Source organism: Heloderma suspectum, chromosome 2 (assembly GCF_057233095.1).
Source record: "Heloderma suspectum isolate Gila_16-S chromosome 2, 16-S_ref, whole genome shotgun sequence".
Lineage (NCBI taxonomy): Eukaryota > Metazoa > Chordata > Lepidosauria > Squamata > Helodermatidae > Heloderma > Heloderma suspectum.
The window spans coordinates 212,632,577-212,652,718 of NC_139459.1; the positions used below are offsets into that span (position 1 = coordinate 212,632,577).

General features: G+C 42.8%; 1 protein-coding gene across 14 annotated transcripts in view; it reads right to left on the reverse strand.

Annotated features, from left to right (window-relative positions):
* RPTOR (regulatory associated protein of MTOR complex 1) overlaps nt 1-20,142 on the reverse strand; it is a 493,211-nt gene that overhangs the window by 112,928 nt on the left and 360,141 nt on the right. For 13 of the 14 annotated variants that reach the window (XM_084837700.1, XM_084837701.1, XM_084837697.1 and 10 more), the window contains 2 exons: nt 17,427-17,585; nt 4,634-4,752 (listed from right to left, as the gene is read on the reverse strand). In XM_084837700.1, the coding sequence (XP_084693826.1) occupies nt 4,634-4,752; nt 17,427-17,585 (278 nt within the window). Of the gene's footprint in view, nt 1-3,797; nt 3,885-4,633; nt 4,753-17,426; nt 17,586-20,142 lie in introns of all 14 variants that reach the window. The other variant, XM_084837711.1, reaches the window with a different exon arrangement.

Here is a 20,142-nt window from a genome sequence, read left to right on the forward strand (position 1 = left end):
TATCAGCATGTAGGCTGGCATTATGTGTGCTTCAGTTTTGCCGATGGTGAAGGTGATATGTTGGATTGAGCTGATAGTTGTTGGCCTGATGTCCACATTTCATCACTTTGGCTTCCAAAAAAGGATAGGCAGGGCAAACTCACACAATCATTTTGATGCTGTGATGAAGAATTCTAATTTTTTACCATGACAACTAGCCCTGTCAATGATCTGGTTTGCATGTAACAAGAAGCCATCATGGGTGAATTTCCACATGGGGCTTCTTGTTGTGGTGGCGTGCCATTTTGAATATTTGAGCTGCGGTGGGGGCGCACTGTAGCTTGTCATTCCATGCGAACCTGGCAAGGGTGGGTTGTTGGGGTGATTAACAAGATATCCGCAACCCTACAGACTGCCCATGGGTTCTGAGTGGTTTGTCAACTGCCCCGACAATCCACACTTACCGGGTTCACATGGAATGACAAGCTACGCATGCCCCTGTCATGGTTTGAATATTCAAAATGGTGGCTGCCACTGCAATGACAAGCCCCACGAGGAAATTTACCCATGGCGGCTACTCACTCCACGTGAACTGGGCTAATGTGTCAACACTTGTTGAGATCATCGTTTCCTGACTTGTATCGTTCTTCACATCTTTTCAAGAACATGGTGCGTGGTGATTTCTTTCAGAAATGCCCTGCAGTATCCACAAGATCATTCTGGATTATAAAATATGGTAATTTATGAGGATTTTACCACCACATCAAAGTACCTATCCCACTGAAAGCCCTCTATGATGAATTAAGGTAACTCAACAGCAAAAGTTCAATTCAAACTTTTTTGTTCAATTCAAAACTTCAGTTCAAATGGGTTGTTAAATCATTCATAAAAGCAGAGATGAAATGTTATGGTTATTCATTCTGTTACTGTAATTAAAAGCATCAACATTTAGATTAGGATTTAGTGGCATTTTCATGGGTTGAAACTTATTTCTTTTAATACAGTTGCTTGGAAACTGGTGCTCTGGAAGCTCTGAAAGAAGAGTGGTCAGAAAGGTGACCATGCAAAGTCTTGGCCTTAAACTCACTATCAATGCAACACTGGAGTTCATCTAAGTGTATAGCAATGACAGTTCAGAGAAAACTCTGATCACTCTTGAGGATTCAACAGAAAAACCTGGAGCTTATTCAGTCATTCAAATGAAGCAGGGATACAGACTTTGATCTTCTAATGTAAGCCTCAAAGGGGGAACTTATGGTTCTCATTCATGTTGAGAACCACAAGACCCACTTCCAGCATTACTTTAGAAATGTGGAATCAGAAGCACAAGCCATTAATGCTTCTGAGGTCCATCTATGATAAACATCAGAATTAAACCTTAATGAACCTTTGCTAAAACATGACAGGCTCGGATACCTCGCCTCCTTGGTGGTGCTAGCAACTATCACAAGGTAAACAGTGTTATTTCAACACTATTTTGTGGGACACATAACCAAAGCTCATTGCAACATTCCCTTTTAATGCATGGTAATCATCAGTTATGTATCAAATGCTTATGTTTTTACTGCATTTCCCATTCTGCCAAACAATACCCTGCCCAAAAGCGCAGCCATTATCTGTTATTTTCTTTATGGAGCCAGGAAAATCCATAGTGTATTCTGGGATGTGGTCCAGAAATTCTTATGTGGGCAGAGAACATCAATTCCCACCAGGTTAAAAGACTATTTGAACAAGTATGCCAAATGTGAAATGCTACTATTTATTTATCCGACACAATGTTGTAAAAGCTGAGAGAATAAGAGACACAAAGGGTGAGTGGCAGGTGAAAAATTGGAAGCCGTTGAAATCCTTGGCCACAGAGTAGCTTTTCTGCTCTATTACTATTTGCCAGTTCCTGGCTTCTGCAGTTACACATATTTCCCTTATCAGATTTGCCAATTTTAAGTCCATTTGGACTTGAGCTGTCCCAAACTCCTTTGACAGTCATGGAACATGGCCTTTCCCCTGCTACTCTGAGCACCGGCATACCTCCCATGGATCTTTCCAAGCAACATAACCACAAGGAGAGTGCAGGAAGGATTGACTAGTTAGCTGAGAAAATGGTTCCCACAAAATATGGTTATTTGTATGAAAAACAGAAATAGAAATGCAGATTATGGTCACCAGTGACAAAATAAAGCAGTTCCTAACCTGGTGATGCCATTCAAAGGCAGCACTGACCATCCATAATTATGGCAAATGGGTACAAGGGAGGTTCTGGATTCTTTCCTGAAGCCATAACATTTATAATATAGTTCCTTTCTCTTGCTTCAGTAACATGTAGCACACATGTGCCTGCTAGGCATATAAAATGTGGTACTAGCTAGACACCTTAGTTTCTATCCTTTATCAAAGGATAGAGGCACTGGATTTCAAGATGGAGAGGAAGGCTAACCTTGGATAATATCACTAGCTCAATAATGATTCAAAGAATGTTTCACTGTATGGTGGGCTGATCTCCCCTTGAAGAACATCAGTTACAAGAAACTTTTCTAATCCTGGGGGGTAATCTATTGCCACTTATTGGAAGACTTTATTTCTCAGCTAACTTAATACCAGTAGTTCAATAATTATTTAAGTAGTCGTTCTACTATACCCAGTATCTGATCTGATTTGTTTAGCAGCTACTGTATAACCAGAGAAAGTCCTATGGAGAAAAAGTGACTGAGTGGTGCTTCTCACTATATACCATCTATATATTCTCCCGGAGGACAGGATCTGCATGATCCATTGTAGATCCTGTCTACTGTACAACTCAGTTGTGCTACAGATGAAAGCACACCAGCTTTAATTCCAATATTTGCAAATAGCTAGTGGCTCCACCAAAGAACTACATTTCTTGAAAGGGGTAGAGTTCTAGAAAATCTCTATGAGAACATGTCAGAGTTTCATGCTTGCTAAATCTCACTGTTGCCACAAAGTCAATTACATGGAATGGGTTTATCTATCTGAACAAAGTTAGATGTACTGTATACGTGTATTTATATTTGTTCATCCATCATTTTATCTAGGCTAATACAAGGGTAACAGTGGTGTGAGCAAGAGTGGAGGTTCAAAATATAAATCTCCCCCTTCACCATACATTTAGGCACCAGGAATCAGTTGTGTGTTTTGTTTTTACTGTTTGTGGCACCAAGGCACAGGCAAACATCTATCTGGCACCAAGTCATCAGAAATTTACACCCTCAAAGAAGGTTGACAAAAACAGCCCAAAGATACTTAGCCAATCAGCTGGGATGACTATATAGTGGGTTCTTGGTTCTAGTAAATAAATATATGAAAAGGAAAATCAGTGTCTTAAGGGGAAAATGGGTTTAAACATGGGTTTAAACAGGACACCTCCCAATGCATTCAACTAGTGCCATATCTTATGGCAAATTTAGCCTCAACTTCATGAGCTACAATGCTGGAATAAATCATCAGCAAGAGATCTCTTCTCACTGGACTGGCTCATGCTGTTAATTTGTTTGAGCAACCAGAAAGGCCTGAGCCAAAACCATAAAAAAGACAATGTCCAAATGGCCCGTAGCTGTGGGGAGGGAAGTATTTTTATTAGCAAATATACCTATGTGCTTATGTAGTTCTTGCTTTGTGGTAGAAGACTTGTTATCACAAATGGCTTGTGATAACAGCCCAATTATCAAAGCTCCTTGAGCTAGTATTTTTAGAAGAGCAGTGATGACAGCCCCTGGAGTCAAACACACCATCTTTGCAAAATGAAGTATAGCAATAATGGTGGCACTTTCAATCCATACGAGAGAAGTGAGATGGGTGTCCACATGCTGACTCCCATGTACCAAATTACCCACACAGGGCAGCCGTTGTGGCTTCAATCTGCAATCCAATCTTACTCTCACTTGCATAATCTAAATGAGTTTGCAAAGAAAATAACCAAAAATGCATAAGATCAAATTTACTGGCTAAACATTCAAGAAAAGCTCCACTTATCAGGTTATTCAAATCCCTCAGATAACTTCTTATTACTACCTGGTCAGCTACTTCTAATATGTTACGCTTGAGCAGCTGACTAGTAGGTGACTCCTCTTCTGGAAGCATTTGGGAGTTTATTCTGCTTTTCCTTTCTCCTCTCAGAGGATAGAGTTGCAGATTTTACAGAAGAGCAATGTTTAAGAGTCAATTTCAACCCCTCAGCAAAAGCAGAGGTAAGCTACGATGGATAGCTAAAAATTGCATTTGAGGAAAGGAAGCTGCACAGGGAATCAGAACAAGGAGGATAAAAATGGTCTTAAGACACTTCCAGCCTAATAACATAATGCATAATTTAAAAATTCTGCTTTTTCCCCTCTTTCCTGCATGTCCTGATTTGTTATTTCCTGCATGACTGATTTGGATTGCAAGCTCTTTGGGGAAAAAGATAACTCTTTCTTTTCAGCATCAGTGCTACTGCTCAGAACTTAGCCCTTGCACTAAGGTAGACTATAAATACAAAGGAGCAACTAAATAAATAAATGTAGGTGAGGATCTCCTATTCCAGAATGCTCTAAAAGCTCTGTCAAGTAAAATTATTCCAGAAAGTCTTCAAAAAGGGGACATTCAAGATCTATCTACTCATAGTTTGCACAACTTTAGAACTCAATAGCACACTGAGATTTACCTTGTAAGCAATACTGTTGAGCACTTTCATAGCCAAGTCCGAAACATCTGGGTACGGGTCAGCAGCCAAGTGCAAGAGGACTCTCCAAATCTGCGTATATACACTGTTGAAAGAAACCCCTAGAAGCACCAAAAAAAAGAGGGTGGGGAAGGAATGTATCTGAATTAAATCTGTTGGCCAAATTTTCAAAATATATGTCTATCTTATAATTTTGACAATATAACAAACTCACTTTATTATTAATAATGATGACGATAATAATTACAAATATACTTCCATCAATATAGATGATGCTTTGCAGGGTATCATAGTCAAAAAATAAGCCCCTGCCAAAAGGAGATTACAATCTCATGAATTAATGAGCATGCTTTCAGTTTAGTACCAGATGTAGAGACTGAGAGGTCAAACTATAAATGCAAAAATAAACTCTGATGGTATGGTTGGCAATGGTTCTATGGATATGTTATTTACTTGAATTAAGACACATTATTAGTTCCAGGTCATTCACATCCTAGTCCTACACTGTATATTATAGTTGTGACAGAATCTTTGGCAGCTGAGCCATTTCAGCCACGTAAGATACATGTGTGATAACAATTAAAAAAAACAAACAGTCATGACCAATTGTCAATGCAATCAGTATTGGGGTTGTCTCAGAAGAATCAGTAAAACAATTCACACTGAAAATTATTTTATTCCTACCAGTACTATGATCATACCTCAAATAATTTCTTACTCAACATTTCGGCCACGAGAATGGATTCGAATAGTTTGTGAACTTTTGCCCCAATACTTATCAGAACACAGTTATACTTTTGGCCTATGCTCTCTTCCATGTGCTTGTCTCAGTTAAATAGGTCAGTTTCCCTTTTGATGAAAAGAACTCCAAGACAGCCCACTTCCTGACTTTTTACCTACTCATTCAATTTGCAGAGTTTAAATGATAGTTTAATTGCCTGATACACAATGGATTTAGCACAGTATATTCTGGTTAGACTTAATACTATCTGTTCTTCCTAACACAATGAAGATGACTCTTTTCAAACAAGGTGGTATCTATGAACAATGTAAAATGTTCACTGGAGGACAACTATGGTCCAATTTAAACATGAGACCTTTGGCAAAATGGCTGGCATCTTGTTTAAATGTGCTTACCTGCACTGGCCTATACATATGCAGTGTTAGACTGGTGGCACATCCACCTTGGCGAGAAATTAGTGATGGAAATCCAAAATCTACAATTGGACAATACCTTTATTAGGACCAATCAAAATGCCACAAAAGACTGTGCAAGCTTTTGAGTTCCCCAGAACTCCAATTCTCATCAAGCTAGATGGTACAAAAAGCAAAGGAGTGATAGGTGAATTTCCCCTAGCCTGATATGAAATGGGGCCAGTTAAAAACAATCATTTGGGAGAACCTCCTATAGCCACTGGGAAATAATTTATTTCAGCACAGCCCTATTACATGCCACGGCCCTATTACATGATCATACTGGGGCCTAGAGGCCTTCCTGCCACCCTCACCCTCTTTCCCTGCACTTACCCAGGTGAGGGACGCACTGTGATGGAGGATTAACTGCAACTAGGTTTCAGGCTTACGGTCTGCCATTGCTGTGATTGAGCACAGCAAGAAATAGAAGCAAAATAACCCTAGCTTCATGCTACCAACATCTGTAAAACTCAGGATTTCCAGTATTTCAGATCCAGTCATTTAACTCAGGCATTCAGAAAGCCCTCCAAAAGAGGGCCATCCTAAGAGAAGGCAAAGAACTGATGGACAAGATACTGTGGGCAGAGATTTCCACCAGTATGGGTGTCATTTTTGAGAAGGTCCTAGCCTGGGTTGCCATTCAAGGAACCTCTGATGGGCATCTGCAACAGAGCCTTCTTGGTTTATCTTAACACACAGGAAGAAAGGGCTGGATGTGCCTGATCTTGTCTGATCTCAGCTGCTAAGCAGGGTTAGCCCTGGTTAGTACTTGGATGGGAGACCACCTGGGAAGCAGGCTAAACTGAGCAGGGGGTTGGACTCGATGGTCTTGTAGGCCCCTTCCAACCCTATGATTCTATAAAACATAATGGAGAAGGAGTTTCTTCAGATAAACATTTAGAACGTTATTTAAAACTGCGGTTGAAAAGTACCCTGTAGCCTGTGTACAAAGTAACGTGCAACCTGGTGTAACATGGTTTCTTTGGCCAGTTCTGAGATAACCTGTACGGAGTATGGCTTAATATCTTGGATCATTAATATGTCACTATGGCCCCATTTCCACATAATGGCAGCAAATCATGGGTTAATTAACCTATGGTTCAATTAACCCACAATTTGTCACCGTTACATGTGAACTGGTTCTCTGTTTCCATGTTGTTGTTTATTCAGTCAGTTGCTTTCGACTCTTCGTGACTTCATGGACCAGCCCACGCCAGAGCTTCCTGTTGGCCGTCGCCACCCCTAGCTCCCCCAAGGTCGAGTCCGTCACCTCCAGAATATCAGTTTCCATAGGAAACCATGAACTCCATTCAACAGAGATAACTCCGATTTCGATCTACTTTCTACTTAGAAAGGGGTAAAGAGTCACGTGACCATAATCTGACTGCAGTTGTTGACTCTCAACTAATCTCAATCTGAGAGGGGGGAAAAATCATTTTTTATACTGAGATTTATCTCTGAGTTTGAAAAAATGACAGATCAGGTTACCCTTGAGCTTAATAAACAAAATCAGAAGTTAGGATTAGTGAATGTTTTGTTATCCCAAGATATGCAAACAGGCTCTAAATATGGTTACATGCCTTCACTAACTGAGAATATATGAAGTGACACATTGGCATGTAGTGTAGGTACTTGTGGGAGTACAGAACTTGATCAAGGAAGGTAGCTTGACTTTGAAGTTTTCATCGGATCATATTCCAGCTTTAATAAGATCAGCATTCTGAGTTTAGAGAATATAGTTCTCAGGAAGCACAAGAACTGCAAAACCATCAAAATGGCTGCTCATTCCTACTTCCTTCAGAGCTCTATAGATCAGCTCTTACAAACAGCTACTGCTGATGAGTAACTATTTTAGATTGGAGGACTGTCTATAGGCAAGTACAAGCCTACCACCCAAGGCCTGTGAGAGGGAAGTGTCATTGCCCAGGATGGGGTGTAGATCATTTATAATACACATGAGTGGTTTTACCTGGGAACTGTAGGTGAAAACAAGTGGTGTTCTGACATTTTCTCTTCTAGGTATGTCCTGTTGTAAATTCTTCCTGGGTACCAGTCTGGCCTTCTTGATCTGTTTTTTCACTTCATTTGGTAGGTATTTTAGACATGTCTGATGTAAGGTCGTGCTTACATAGTCATACATTACATAGTCATACAATATTATTTATTAATTATATTTCTGTACCACCTTTTTGGAACCAACCAAGATAGTTTACAAAAAGTTCAGAACATAGAAAATGTAAATCAAATGAAAACATATTAAAGCCAAAGAGGCTGGTGGCTCCAACTTTGGTGGAGCGGACATTCCATTCTGGGTTTTAGTTACAGCCAGCCAGAAGTCTAAAGGAGCTATCCAAGTGCTGGACCCATTTTGGGGACATGGTCCAGCACTTTGGATAGCTCATTTAGACTTCTGGCTGGTTGTAATTAAAACCCAGAAAGAAATCTTTGCCCCACCGAAATTGGAGCCACCAGCCTCCCCTGATTGAAACATTAAAAACAGCTATAGCAGTGATTTAAAAAGTCAAGTTAAAAAGGTACGTAGTGTCAAGAAAGTGGAACTGGGTGTGTAGATATGCTGTAGCACATGGGTGGGAACATTAGATCCACAGAGGCTTCCCCATCCATTCCGCAAAGGCCTCTGTGGAGGCCCCTCCCTAGCCAGCCCTCTCCCCAAGGAGGCTCCACATGCCTCTCGCCTTTCCTTATTGGGAAAGACAAGAAGTACATGGAGCTGGCTCCCAGAGAAGCCGACTCCATGCACCCCTTGTCTTGCCCAAAGGTGACGGTCATGTGGAGCTTGTTCCAGGTGCCTTGAAGCAGTGGTCCCCAGAGGCTCTGTGTACCTGCCTTTCCTGTCAGGAAAAGTGAGGGCTGTGCAGAGCCGCCTCCCTCAGAAGCTGCTGCTTTGGGGCACCTGAAGCCTTTAAGCAGTGTCCCTTGGAAGCCAGCTCTGTATGTCCCTTACCTTTGGGAAAGGCAAGCGGTGTGCAGAACTGGCTTCCTAGAGGCTTCGCCTGTGTCTCTATGAAGGATGTCTGGGTGTGTTATGACTAGTGTGTGTGAGGATGTGTGTGTCTAAGTCCATAAACGGAATGTCTGTGTCTGAATGGAGTGTCTGTACATGGAAGGGAGAATGGGGATGGCTGCAGCCCCACCCACCGTCCTCAGGATGAATTGGGCCAAAACAGGTTCCCCACTCCTGCTACAGGAGGAGGGATGATATTTCTGATGGCTGTTAGTCCACCCTTGTAGGACTTGTTAGTGTAAAGGGCTTCAGGATCCATGGTAGCTAGATTATAATTTCCACAGGAAGACAGTGGTAACTTGGGAATACTGGTGATACATGGTCTGAGAATGGAATCCATATAAACAGACACTGCAACTGTGATAGCACCGCTGCCTGAAACAATGGGCTGCCCAGCTACCAAGTGACCCGCCTCCCACACCTTGGTAAAACATACCCTTGCTTGCCATTGATCAATCATGGACTTAAAATGAGCAGAAAAGGAACAGCAAACTATCTAAACTAAGATTTTCCAGGTTGGTTAGTGTCTTGGCCAACCTAGCATGCATACCCTTGCTCTTCAATTAAAATGAAAACGAACCAATTTGATATGGGCCTGGCTTTTTAATGAGATCTCAGCTTTGGCTGATATTCCAAACTCCCACCCTGCTTGGCCTAGAACTCGCCACAGATGATAAATGTCTTTTGCTGTAACAGGCTTTGGGGTCACTGAACAGGCTTGACTTTTGGCATATCTGCCTGAAAGACATACAAAAGCAGCAAGCAAAAATGATGAATGTCAGGAAGATGCCAGCTGTCAATGGACCAGGCAGTTTGTACCACCAGCGGAGCTCTCCACAGCCCTCTTCTCTCCAATCACCATTCTGCCTCCTGTGCTCTTGCTTCTCTGCAGAAAGTTACATAAGGACTGCTGGGAGATCTTGAGTGTTTGAAATTCCCTTTAAAGTTCATGAGAGACCAGCGAGGTGGGGAAGGAATCTACCTTTCAGTATTACAATATCCTGTGTCATCCTCTCTCTCTCTTATGACAGAGGGATGGGGGGGGGGGCGGAATGGGACTCCACACACAATACTTTGTTTTACTATGTCAGATCTTTTTTTTTCTTTTTTTTTAATGGAATTTACCATTGCAATTCCTCATTCACTTACCAGCTGAGGAGAACAGAGAGGATTTCTATGAAGGATTTTTAGACTCATTAGCATGAATATTGTGCCCCCCCATATATTATTTTCTCCCCCCCTTTTAATGAAAAGATTGCTCATAGCACTGATTCACATGAGTGCCGCATCCAAAATAGCTTCTTGTCAAGTTTGAGCCAACTGAGTCAGTGTGCTGATGAAAGGAAATACCAGCAGCAGGAGGGAAAGCTGCTCTATTTCTGCATAATGGACTGTAATAATAAATAAAAAAGAGATACAGAGACAAAGCACCAGGCAGGAGCATATCTGCTGGAAGTTCATCTAAAATGACAGCTCTGTAATTAGATGGGCCAATTCAAAAACTGGTTAAATGGACCTTGAAGTACAAAGTTGCAAAATGATTCCTTTTAGCAATGAATGTGTGAAGTAAATTGCCTTTTTTCACTGATGGCTTTTAGTTTTAATTCAGATATGCATGGCCCTTTATTCAATTTAACAGCCACGATTAGGGCAGTACAAGTGGCTTACATCTTTCAGCCTCACCACTCTATTGAAAGGGCATGGCTGAATGGCACATAAAAGTTAAGATAGCCTTAGTGTCATTTAATTTCTCTCCAATGCCTGGCATACTTAGAGATCGGAAGCTGCAAGAATTCAACATCATAATCTCCAGATGCAATTTTCTGATGGTGTCAACTTTCAGAATTGGAGGGGGCAGGGGCTCAGAAATGAACTCCTGCAGTTCAGAAAAGCCATGCCAATTACAAACTAAGCAAAGTCCTCTCAGAAGTTCATCTCTGCTCATAATTAGCTTTGTCTAAGTATCAGCCCTCCCCAGGATTCCCTGTTGCCCTTTCCCAAATCTGCAAAGGAGAGGGGGAGGATGCAAACTGACAGCAAGGAAAGCTGAGGACAGTGGAGGGCCCAATCCCCATCTTGAAGTTCTTACTGTGTTCCTGAAGACACAGTGGAGGATTATTCCTTTTTAATTTTCTGTCTGAATAGATTGAGCCAGGAAGAAATAAGAACTACAGATCCCAGCATTCCTGGCAACATGACGGAGGTTCCTGAACAACCGTTATCACCAGGTACAGTAAGAACTTCCCATGCCACCTGTTTACTTCCTCCACTCCCCGCACCCCCCGGAAAATTTGGAAAAGACAGCAGAGAGGGAAAGCAGCAACAGTCTTTTCAAGAATTCATGAAATTCTTAGAAAAACCCAAAGCTTATTGGCGGTAGTGGTAAATGGCAGCCAATGAGCCTGAAGAAAGACTTCATACATCCAAATGACCTATATAAAAGAAACCATACAAATCTTTCAGCTACCTATAAGTGCATCTTCTATACTGTAATGTTCCATTAATGAGTTTGTTCTTTTATATCATGCATAGTTTACCAGCTTGACAGGTAATTAAAGTAGGACTGCAACATTAAGTGGATTAATTGGTTAATTGATTAAAACATCTTGACTGACTAAAATGGTGCCCTGATTAATCAATCAGCAAATTTAAGTAATTGAAAATACATATAAAAACTGCAGATTGCAAGTGCCACCTTAAAGGAAGCATTGCTACCTGTGTGAGAGAGGATGGGGTAATGTCTCTTGGAATACATGTTGCACCTTCACCTTTAGAATTATTTTTGTCTTATGCAAATGTATGCAGATTGAAGCAATTGACTATTCAGTTAAAATACATTCAATTAATTGACTAAGAGTTCTTTAATTGGGTGATACCCCTAAAAATGTCACCCACATCTCCTTTATGATCTCACTTCTAAACTACTGCTATCACCTCCCCTTTTAGCAAAGAGCAATGTGGTATAGGGTCAGAACAGGGGTAGATGTCCCCCAGATGTTTTGGACTACAATGCCCATAATCACTGGCCATTGGCTATGCTGGCTGGTGCTTATGGGAATTACAGTCCAAAACAGGCGGAGGCAACTTGGTTGCTTTTTACTGGCAGCTGGGATTGCTGTGAAATAGGTTTTCTGTTGTTCCGGAAACTGTGGGTTCAAAGGAGTTGTTTAATGTGTTGAAGATCAAACCCCACCTCTACTCAGATTTTTGGGCAGGTTTCTTGTTCTTTGTAATGCCTCCCGTGGCAGCCATTTTGTGGTGATGCCCAGAGCAGTTTCTCTTGCCAAATGTGCCTGTGGCCCAAAAAGGTTCTCTACCTCAGTCCAAAACATCAGGAGAGCACCAGGTTGCCTACCCCTAGGTTATAGCGTTGGGCTAGGACTGGGGAGACCAGAGGTACAATCTCTGCTCAGCCAGTCTTTCCCTCTTAACCTATTTTACAAGGTCATTGTGTGAGGGGAAGATGATTGTGTATGCTGCCCTGGGCTCATCAGAGGAAAGGTGGGATATAAATCTATTAATACAATGTAATAAAATTCTACCTGTGCTCTCCTTTTCCCTCACATTTTACCTTTTCTCCTCCCACCTGTACAAAGGCCATTAACTTCACTCACTGAACAGTGACATTATTCTGTAAATGTCTTTGGGTACCAGTACTTTAGGTAGATTCCTAACTGACACAGGTTATAACGTCTGTTTTCCCCTCAAATCACTCAAACTCCAATCTTGATGGATCCTTTAGATTTCAGAAAACTCATTTCCAAGGTAAACCACATTTTACTTGGATAATTGCATTAGCATAAAAGCACAAATGTAGCAAGTTCAAGACGAGAGAGAGCTTCAGATGGGATTCAACCATCATTTGGATATGTAGGGGAAAGACAGATTTAAGCACAACGTATATGCGGCAGCAATGGTCTGATCGACCAAAATGCCTGAGCTGGTTACACTTATGTCAGTGTGATGGCACCACCTAGACAGGAGGGAGAAGCAAAACTCATAAAACCCAGGTATTTGCAGGGGAGAATGTGTTTGCATAAATTATGGTAGAACATATGAAGAGTTGACAGATGGGTGAGCTTCTGAGTGAGGGTGGAAATTCTCTTTCAACCTTGAGTTCAAGACAATGGAATCACTTATGAGAACACAGTATTTGGTGTGCCAGACAGTTTGTCATTGCTGAAGAACACTCTCCCTGGATTTTCTCTATTCCTTCTGCCTGAGGATGTTGTTAAGGAAAACCAAGGTGGGATTTCAATTTACTGTCAGTTATTTAAAGCATTACGGCACCCACTCACCCCCTCTCTCTCATCTGCATTCATTATCTTCCATCTTCCCTGCTTCCCTTCTCCTGTTTGCTCTGGAATTGCTGCTCCTTCACCCCCCAAAGGAGCCACTCTTCATCATCTTTTTCTTTCTCAATCTCTCTGGCTACTCGCCCTCACTGAAACCATGTTCCCCCAACCCCTGCACATACTGTCGCTGCCCTCATCTATGGGGGACTCTTTGCCCTCATATCTCATCCTGGTGGTGGTTGTATTGGCTGCCTTACTTCCAAATTCTGCCTGCTCCAGCACCTGCCCACCCACCCACATCCCACTGCTTTTCTACATCTGCAGTTCATTTCTTTTTTAATCTCCATTTTGCTGTTTTATAGCATTTTCCTGTCTTCACCTCAACCTTCATTTCAGACCTTAATAAACTGTCTCACCTTCTTTCCTCTGTGACAACACCCCTACTCTACTCCTTGGTGATGTTACCACTCATGTTGATAACCCTGCTGATCCGGTGTCCCTGCAGCTCCCCTCCCTAATCTCTTCCTTTGATCTCTGACTTTCGATGGACTCTCCTATGCATTGCCAAGACCCCTGCCTTGAAGTTCAAGGCAGGTGCCAGCTCTTCACCCAAAGCTGTATTGTCACTGAATTCTCTCTGTCTGATCATCATCATATCTCCTTGAATACCGCACAGTCTACCCTCCCTGCATTCTGCCTCTTGCTCCTTCTATGTCCTCCTGTCCACTGATTCTGTGGCTTTCTCCAAAGCATTTTCTCTCCTATATTGCTTCTGCCTGTTCTATAGACTCTGCAGTTACCACCTTCGTCAATTATTCTATTCTATGATTCCCTCCTCTTTTGTTATCTCCCTGGATTTTAGACTGCAAGATCCTTGAGACATGGACCTCTCCTCTTGTATTCTCTGATGTGCCATGCATACTGATGGTGCTCAATATAATAACTTCATAATTTCAAAACAACAAGACAAAAGGTGTTTAACAACAGATGGTACAACTATACAATATATTGCAACTGAGAGAAAAGGTCAAAAAGGGATTGAGCATATGAAGCTCTGCCTTATACAGAGTCAGAAAACTATTGGGCCATCTAGCCCATCTAGTATACTGTGATTGGGAGTAGTGCTCCACTGCCTCAGGCAGAAGTCTTTCCTAGTCTTGCTACCTAAGATCCTTTTAATGGGAGATGCCAGGGATGGAACCTGAGACCACAGACATGTAAAGCACATGCTTTACCATGGAGCTATGGGAGACACTCCGCTTTTAACCCCATCTTGTTCCTATTTAAAAATCATGTTTATTTGTTAAATACTGTTGTTTTTCATTTGGTTCAGGGACTCTGCAGTTGAACCAAAAACTTAGGAGTCTGAGCCTGGGAATTAGCCTAGTCTGTTACTCACCATGAAATAAAAAAGCCAAAAGAACCTATGAATAGTGGTCCATTCTCAGGTGAGAACCACAGTTCACAGCTCCATCATCTCACCAACCACCTAGACCCTTCATTTCCTTGTAAGCTCTTGGCAGAGAACACGGAGGCCATACTGGATGCAAGGTTCCATGTCAAGGCTAGCTACTTAAGAGATGGGGCTTGGGCAGCCAGCAGGCCTACTCTGCTATTTAGTTGAGCTCAGATCCATATCAAAGCAACAGCCATCTTCCCTGGGAGCTTGTCCTGGGAACCATTGCCCTGCCCAAGAGCCTGTACTTATTTCCTGCTTCTCACTGCTGACTCATGCCTCAGGTCTGCCTCCTCTAGATCTTGTTCAGCACCCAGTGGGGTCTCACTCTGTCCAGAACAGTACACTGCCAACTACACAAATGGTGCTGTACAGAAGTGCAAATGCCACTGCCTAGCAATCCAGAATATTCACACAACTTTATTATGCATGAATGGTCTGTGTCCCTTTAGCTCATGAAATTCTTATTGTGATCTTTGGTCCTGAACATGTCATCCCTTCCTGGCCAGAGTAAGTGGGGAGAAATTTAAACAGGAGACAATAGGCTGGATTTGGCAGATTCTGATAGTTTATATAACCAATTGTGCCAGCCAACTTAAGCGCAAGCATATGGACAAATCTCATGTTCTTAAAACTATTTCCTTCAGGATCCAGCAGAAAGAAGGCTGGAAGACTCTTCTGAAAAAGGAGATGGAAGGGGGGAGGGGGAGAAATCATGAGGAGGAAGAAAACCCCTGCTCTTAAAGAGGGAAGTGCTGGAAGTAATGGGATTCTGTGTAAGTTATGAATTTTAAACACTTCCATAAGCTATGTCGTTTACAGCTGGATATGAGCTGTTCCTGACTGAATATGAATGAGGAAGGCTTTTATATTTTAAGGTGCTCTCACTCATCTCTAACTCATTCCCAAGCTTCTTTTAAGACACATGTAAATAATCAGATATGCCCCACTTTACAACAGCAGAAGGCAATAGGGAAATATACTTCACAAGAGAAGGAACCAAGGCAGTAGGGTATTTTCTAGGACTGAACTTCAGTGGGGCACTTTTAGTGAAAGCTTTCAGCCCCTGCAAAAAGTGTGTCCCTTTTCAGAAAATGTTCAAGGAGCAGGACTCTGAACAAACACATAAGCGTCTGCCAATTCAGAGTGAAGGCAATGTAGCCAAGTCAGACTCAGGATAAAAAAACATTATCTGTACTGGAGTGGTTGTGATCAGTAGTGAGCAGGTGCAAAAAAGGAGTGCACTAAGGGGGAGCAGACAGGTTTTTTAAAAAACTGTGCCACTTCCCACCCCCCTCGTGTGGGTAATATACACTTTGGAACATTTCACTCAATTCCAGAATCTAAGCAATTCAGTCTCTCTCAAAAAATCTACATGCTACAGTAAGATACAAGGCAGACATTTGTTCATCTAGCCCAGCATTATCCATTCTAAGGGACTGTGGCTTTCCAAGGCCTCAGGCAAAGGACTTTTACATCTCCCAGTTGATCCTTTTGCCTGCAGATGCGAGGTATTGAACCTGGGACTTCCCTGTATGCAAAGCATGTGCTCTACTATTGAGCTATGACATGCTCCCCAGTCTGCAGCCCAGCCAGGAGCAGGAAGGTGGGGGCTTTGCCTCTTGCTCATCTTACAGTGATGGCTGCAGAGACAGTGGTTTGACAAAGAATTCTAGAACAGAGAACTGTAGGAGTGGCACCCCCTCACACCCCAAATTCTTTCCCTGGCGCTCTTAGTCTGAGTTGCCAATGTCATTATTGTGAAGCAAGCTGGCTGAGCCAAGGACTGGGGGAGCACGTTCCTGACATGCTCATGTGTGCACAATATAGGAGTGAAGTAAGAAATCTGCCCTTCTCTCACATGCCCCAGTCACTCACAGCCTAGAACTCCCTTATCTGGTTCAGAAGCTAAGCAGAGATAGGGAAAAAAACCAAAACACCTGAGCCAGGAGAGTTTTTCTGTCTTCATCTGGGTGCTTTGATCTATTCTCCTTTTCAGCTCCGGACAATCTCTGCCTAAAGCATGAGAGCAAAGAGAGGAAATCTTGCCTGGCTTGGCACTCTAGTCTGCTTTTTCCTTCCCTGCTGAGCTTCCAGTCCTCCACATCCTCTGCCCATCATGATGAAAGTGGAGCAGCTACACTAATTTGGTAGTTGCCTGTCCTGCCCAGACAGGGACCAGAAATGTGTGTGAGATAAGTTGTCATGGTAGCAGAGGGGGAAGAGCTGAGGGTATAGGAGCTTTCTGTCTCCACCTCATGATGCCCAGCTCATCTTTGCATAAGTGCTTTGCCTAGCTTAATAACTGACACATGGTTGCAAACTGAAACAAATTTCATATACTTTTCTCTGGGCTCTATAAAGGGAGAGAACTGAAATGATAAACTAACAGACTAACTCTATGGTATGTTTAAAAAAAAACAGGATGTCCATATAAACAAAGCCATACATCAAAACCATGGGCCACCTAACCTCCCCCATCTGGTAGCTAGCTTAGAATGCTGGAAGTGGTTCTAAATTCCAATCAACATTTGCTTCTTTTGCCTGGATTATTGAGCAGGAAACATCCATAATTCCCTGTCAGAAAATGGACACATCCTCACATAAATGTAGCTGTATCATTGTTCTACATCCACCCATTCCTTCTGAAAAAAATTCAAGCCAACTCGCCATTTTCCATTATCAGAACCGCTGTTTTGCTCATACTAAGACCCCTTGCCATTACACAGAGGTCTGCCTGGAGCTACTCTTCCAAGCCTTCCTACCCTGCAGACAAGAGGTGGCTTGGAAATGTCTAGGGCTCACCTATCAGTGAATTCAGTGACGAGTAGGAGCTGACTCTTCTCATCTTGTCAATGGTCTCAAAAGACAGGATATATTCTTCATTCTCAGGGCTGCCCAAAGTGCTGCTGGCACTGCTGCTGGTACTCAAGTTCCCTGGGGAAAATGCAACAGAGCTCCCAGCTGTTGAAGAAGAACAAGCATGAAGAAATTGAAATAAGCATGTTTGTGAGGACTACGCTTGTAGAAGTATCAATGCACATGGCTCTATGGCATTCAGTCAATGGCAGAAGGAGAGTAACTGTCCTGGAAAGGCCAATCCAAAGCTTCCAAGTTTGTCAGTGCCAAGTATTTATGCTTCAATAGCTCACAGAACCTGGTGAGAGGCATACCCTTGTAGAAAAGGACTTTGTGTATCTTCCTAGGCTAAGACCATTAATATTTCCCTTAGTAGATGTCATAATATCCAGTTATCTCTTTTAGAGCACTGATCTTCATCAAGTAGGACCCACAAATGGGTTGCGGTCCATTCTCCACCATTTTGTTTTTTGAGCAGGAGGGTCCTCCTCCTCCTCCAACCTGAAAATTGAGCACATACTATTGGTGCACTGTTTTGCTTTCTCCAACAGGCCTAGAGGAAGAGGAAGTGGTGGGGTCAAGCAACATATGCCCAGGAGATGAGGAGCATGAGGAAGCGGCCAATGTCTGACTAAAATGGAACTCTGAGTGAATGCTCAGTGGCAGAGTCACAACTGCACCTAGCATGGCTTTACTCTTCCTTCACCTAGTACAAGCCTTGGCTGTGGGCCGGACTGTGACACCCTGCACCTGTCCAGAGCTGCCTAGGTGCATGGACTCCAGTACCACTGGGCTCCAATCCTCAAGTGCAAGGGTTCTTGTGAGTCAGTCTCATGTTGGAGGCTGGGATTCCAGGTGGTCCCAGCTCCTGATAAGATGAAGGCTGCTGTTTGAGAGGGAGTGCTGGGTAATGGGCAAAATGAAGGCTGCAACCAGTGTCACTCTGTGCCTTGCTTATGTTCTGAAAACATGTGTAGGGATTCAATAATTAGGCACAGATGTTTGTAATGTGGGAATATTCAAACTATTTAATATGTATGGACAGTGAAGAAGGGTCATAGAACCATAGAATCGTGGGGTTGGAAGGGGCCTATAAGACCACTGAGTCCAACCGCCTGCTCAGTGCAGGAATCCAAGTCAAAGCATCCCTGACAGATAGCTGTCCAGCCTCGTCTTGAATGCCTCCAGTGTGGGAGAGCCCACCACCTCCCTAGGTAATTGGTTCCATTGTCGTATTGCTCTAACAGTCAGGAAGTTTTTCTTGATGTTCAGCCGGAATCTGGCTTCCTGTCACTTGAGCCCATTGTTCCGTGTCTTGCACTCTGGAATGATCGAGACGAGATCCTGGCCTTCCTCTCTGTGACAACCTTTCAGGTACCTGAAGAGCACTATCATATCTCCCCTCAGTCTTCTCTTCTCAAAGCTAAACATGCCCAGTTCGTTCAATCTCTCCTTACAGGGCTTTGTTTCCAGTCCCCTGATCATCTTTGTTGCCCTCCTCTGAACCCTCTCCAGTTTGTCTGCATCCTTCTTAAAGTGTGGTGCCCAGAACTGGACACAGTACTCCAGATGAGGCCTAACCAGTGCTGAGTAGAGGGGAACTAGTACTTCCCGGGATTTGGAAGCGATGCTTCTATGAATGCAGCCCAAAAGAGCATTTGCCTTTTTTGCAGCTATATCACATTGTTGGCTCATATTCAGCTTGTGATCTACAACAATTCCAAGATCCTTCTCGCTTGTAGTATTGTTGAGCCAAGTATCCCCCATCCCCTTCCAACCCTACCATTCTATGATTCTATGTAACATTTGGTTTCTTTTTCCTAGGTGCAGAACTTGGCATTTCATCCCAGTTAAATTTCATTCTGTTGTTTTCTGCCCAGTGCTCCAGCCTATCAAGATCATTTTGAATTGTGTTTCTGTCTTCCAGGCTATTAGCTATCCCGCCCAATTTTGTGTCATCTGCAAATTTGATAAGCATTCCCTGCATCTCCCCATCCAAGTCATTAAGTCTTGCCAAATGCATGTCTCAGACTCTCACCTGACAATTCCTACATACAATCCCCCCCCACCCCTAACGCACGAAAATGTATTTAGAGGAGACTAGAAGAAAGACTGGAGAATGGAATTTAAGAAATAATGTCTGTGAAGCTGTGATATACAGACACATTGGTCTAGTGACTTTTTAAGAAACTGAAAACTATGGTTGAACCCTGAAAACTGCAAGCAGAAGGAAGCTTATTGAAGAGGACTTTCCCCTCCTTTCCTCCCCATTGCAGCCACCTGCACACCCAAAAAGCTGCCCCTGAGGGACCCTCCAGAATGTTGTAGGTTTGGGCATGGGTGTGTGTCTTGGATGAGGGGGGAAATCACCAACATCAGGTGACAACATCTTGTGCCAGTGGTGCTGGTGCCTGATTTTGGTTGATTCATCCCTCCATCTTTAAGTAGCCTCTCATGCTCCATCCCATCCTGTTCTGGAAGATCCCTGACTCTCTGGAGTGGCGCAGGGGGTGGAGAAGTTCCTTTATGTGAACACATATCTGTTTGAGATTCTCAGGATATAACCTGTTGTCACACCATTTACCAATGGCATTTAGGGACACTATCCACCCTGTTATAGACACCAAATTGACCAGCCATAGCAGTAGTGAGACAACATCAC